This window comes from Atta colombica, unplaced genomic scaffold (genome assembly GCF_001594045.1).
Source record: "Atta colombica isolate Treedump-2 unplaced genomic scaffold, Acol1.0 scaffold107, whole genome shotgun sequence".
In the NCBI taxonomy this organism is placed as follows: domain Eukaryota; kingdom Metazoa; phylum Arthropoda; class Insecta; order Hymenoptera; family Formicidae; genus Atta; species Atta colombica.
The window spans coordinates 2,603,392-2,606,449 of NW_017259192.1; the positions used below are offsets into that span (position 1 = coordinate 2,603,392).

Here is a 3,058-nt window from a genome sequence, read left to right on the forward strand (position 1 = left end):
TAGCATTAATTTACCATGTAGAGCAGTTGCCGTTGTTATCGGAACTTAACTCTATTATTATACTTGTCTGCTTCAGACAGATAACGCCACTGCTAAATGTTTGATCCAAAATTCGCTGTTCCAGCTGAAGATTAATTTTTAGAAAATAAAAAAAATGCAATGAATTTTAGCTTTCATATAATTGTTTAATATTGCAAATTTAATTTTTATTATTTTATATATTAAATTGTATATATTAAGTTGTATACATCTGATATAAATGTAAATATTAATAGATACTTATAAAAATTGAGAAATAAAACCAAACCTAGAGAAAGAATTTGAAATCACGGATTATAATAAAGAAATCTCTTTTTTAATGATGTCAAATCTGTTTAATGTAAAAAAATAATAATCTCTACATAATTATAGCAAGAGATGTAATTTATAATTCTAATAAAAATGTACATTTATAATGTACATTGAAATTAAGATTTTAATAAGATTTTAATAATTTATCTTAAGTCGTATAACTGTTATGTAGCCATTATAATATTCCCAAATTGCTAAAAAAAATTTATAAATAAATATAAAATTGCATTCTTAACATTAAAAAAATTATATGTCTTATTTAAATGTATATAAAAATGTGATCTACATAGTATTTATTTGTTTTAAGATGTATCTAATTATGTTTCTAATTTTGTTTTTATAAACATATTTACTTCTCGTAGCAGTAATGTTTTTAAAAATGGATAAAATGGCAGGAATAAAAAAAATTTTTTTCTTTACAAAAACGTAGACAGCTTTCGATTAAATAATGGCGCGCACCCTTGTGCTCCATGCAAGCAACCCCCATTGCGCCTGTAAGTAGTCGTGCTCGTTTTAGCGCAGCCGCGCGCGGCGCCCCCGCAGGTATTGCGGCCGTACCAGTTTGGCCGCGTGGGGTGGTAGGGGATAGGTTGAGAGCGAGAGAGCGTGCGTCTACGTCAGGAAAAGCTCCGAGCTTATTGGTCCTGGTCCATTGTTGCGTATTGATTGCTGTGGAGCAGTGGTATGGTCGTCGGGACACTCGGTCGTCCTCGTCGTCGTCGTCGTCGTCGTCGTCGTCGTCGCCGTCGGTGGTGCTCAGCCGATTAGGTTAAGAAGAGCGGGCGCGCGCGGTTGTAGATATAAGAGATAAAGAAAGAAGAGAAGAGGAAGGAGAAAAAATAAAACGTCGTCGTCCGCGTCATCATCGTCGCGCATCGTTCGTTCGCGTTCTGTTCGCGATCGCGATTCGCGCTTGCTACGTCCGCATCGTACATGTACGCACTTATACTTAAAAAAATAAAAAGAGTATAATTGTGTATAAATATATGTATACATAAATAGGTAATACAAAAGAGCTATATAAACACGGTGGAAACGGAAAGAACTCGTCTTTGCATATTTGTGTATTCGTACTAGCGCGCGTATATGTGATACGCGATAATACAGTGTTCAGTGAGTTGTATCTCCTGCCTGTTCTCTATATTGTTCCGGCCATCTCTTTCAATCACGGACTCCAATTAGAAGCGATACACACCTGCGGCATCAGTGACGGCGGCGGCAGCGGCTGCCGCCGAGGGTGGTAAGAACGAATCAACACGGCGCAAGTCCTCGGGCCATCAGGATCAGGTATTCACGACTGATTACTGCGCGTACCGTGCTACGTGGATAGGAAAGCGGAGCGCTTTTGCTAAGGACGCCGTACTCGGTGATTTTCGTGTCTCCAGCAGAGTGTACATTCGACGTGTATATTCGCCTCGAAGTTGACTTCTAACGAGGACAGCGAATTATCAGTCGTGGACAGTAGTGTCAATTAGAATCAACGATAGTGATTGAGTGATTCTTGAAGAAAAGGCGCTTGTGAATAAGATAGAAGGCATTTTTTCGGAGTAAACAAATACAAACGTATATCTTATAGTTAGAATTGAAGAAACGATAGTAAAAGAGTGGTAGAGGGGAAGAGAGGGGGAGGGAGAGAGAGAGAGAGAGAGAGAGAGAGAGAGAGAGAGAGAGAGAGAGAGAAGGGGAAAGAAAGGAAGAGTGCGAGAAGTGGAAGAAGAGAAAGAGAGAAAGAGAGAGAGGGGGGGGAGGGTTGAGAGGATAAGAGTGGAAGACGAAGAGTCTAGGTGTCAGCGATTGTGCGTGGTAGAAGAATAAAGAAAGAAGAGAGGAAGAGATTTGGAATTTTTTTCTTTGAACAGAGCACGCTCATAAAAGAAGAAAAGAGAAAGAAGAAGTTTGTGGTAGCTCCGTATCGTGAGGACGCGAAAGCAAGCCGTGCACGAGTCTTTCTTAGCGCGTGTCGCGCATCTCCCGAAGGCGGCGCGAAATTATGAAGCGTATAAAGTGCGTCCTACTGGCCGCCGCAGCTGCCGTTTGTGATTGTGATAGTCGCCGGTGAATGTGTGACCCGGGGGCAGCAGAGATCCGCCGGGATGACGACCGAAGGGACGACCGTGCAGCCCCCGGTGACGGTAGAAGGCTGCCTCAAGGAGCGGAAATGGTGGTGCTTCCTGCTGTCAAGCATCTTCACCTTCCTTGCCGGGCTACTGATCGTGCTCCTCTGGCGTGCGTTCGCCTTCCTCTGCTGTCGCAAGGAGCCCGAGCTCTCCCCAAATGACCCGAAGCAGAAGGAGCAGAAGTCGGCCCGCCAGGGCAAGGAGTTCGAGGGGACTTTTATGACCGAGGCCAAGGACTGGGCCGGCGAGCTGATTTCCGGACAAACCACTACTGGACGTATCCTGGTGAGATTTTCTATTTTCTTTTTATAATTATTATATATATATATGTACCGGCGTGTCAGGACTATTTGATCATTGTACTGATAATCAGAAATATAATTCCAGTATAGAAGCACATATACCATTAATAATATTTGTATAGTGATTTCCAACGTGACCTATATTATATTCTTTTCGTGCATTTTTTATTCATGAATTGATTTGATTTGGTTATTAGAATGTTCAATAAATGTTGCAAAACAATTAAAAATAATTTTTTGAAAGAGAAATTGATTTTTTTCTTTAATATTTAACTTATTTTTATAATT

At 40.6% G+C, this 3,058-nt stretch overlaps 1 protein-coding gene across 26 annotated transcripts in view; it reads left to right on the plus strand.

Annotated features, from left to right (window-relative positions):
* Positions 1 to 2,055: 2,055 nt before the first annotated feature.
* Positions 2,056 to 3,058, plus strand: part of LOC108692693 (calcium-activated potassium channel slowpoke) — a 104,345-nt gene continuing 103,342 nt past the window's right edge. For 17 of the 26 annotated variants that reach the window (XM_018201107.1, XM_018201276.1, XM_018201085.1 and 14 more), the window contains exon 1: positions 2,056 to 2,753. In XM_018201107.1, the coding sequence (XP_018056596.1) occupies positions 2,445 to 2,753 (309 nt within the window). In that variant the 5' untranslated portion in view covers positions 2,056 to 2,444. The remainder of the gene's footprint in view (positions 2,754 to 3,058) is intronic. The other 9 variants (XM_018201150.1, XM_018201080.1, XM_018201112.1 and 6 more) reach the window with 2 other exon arrangements.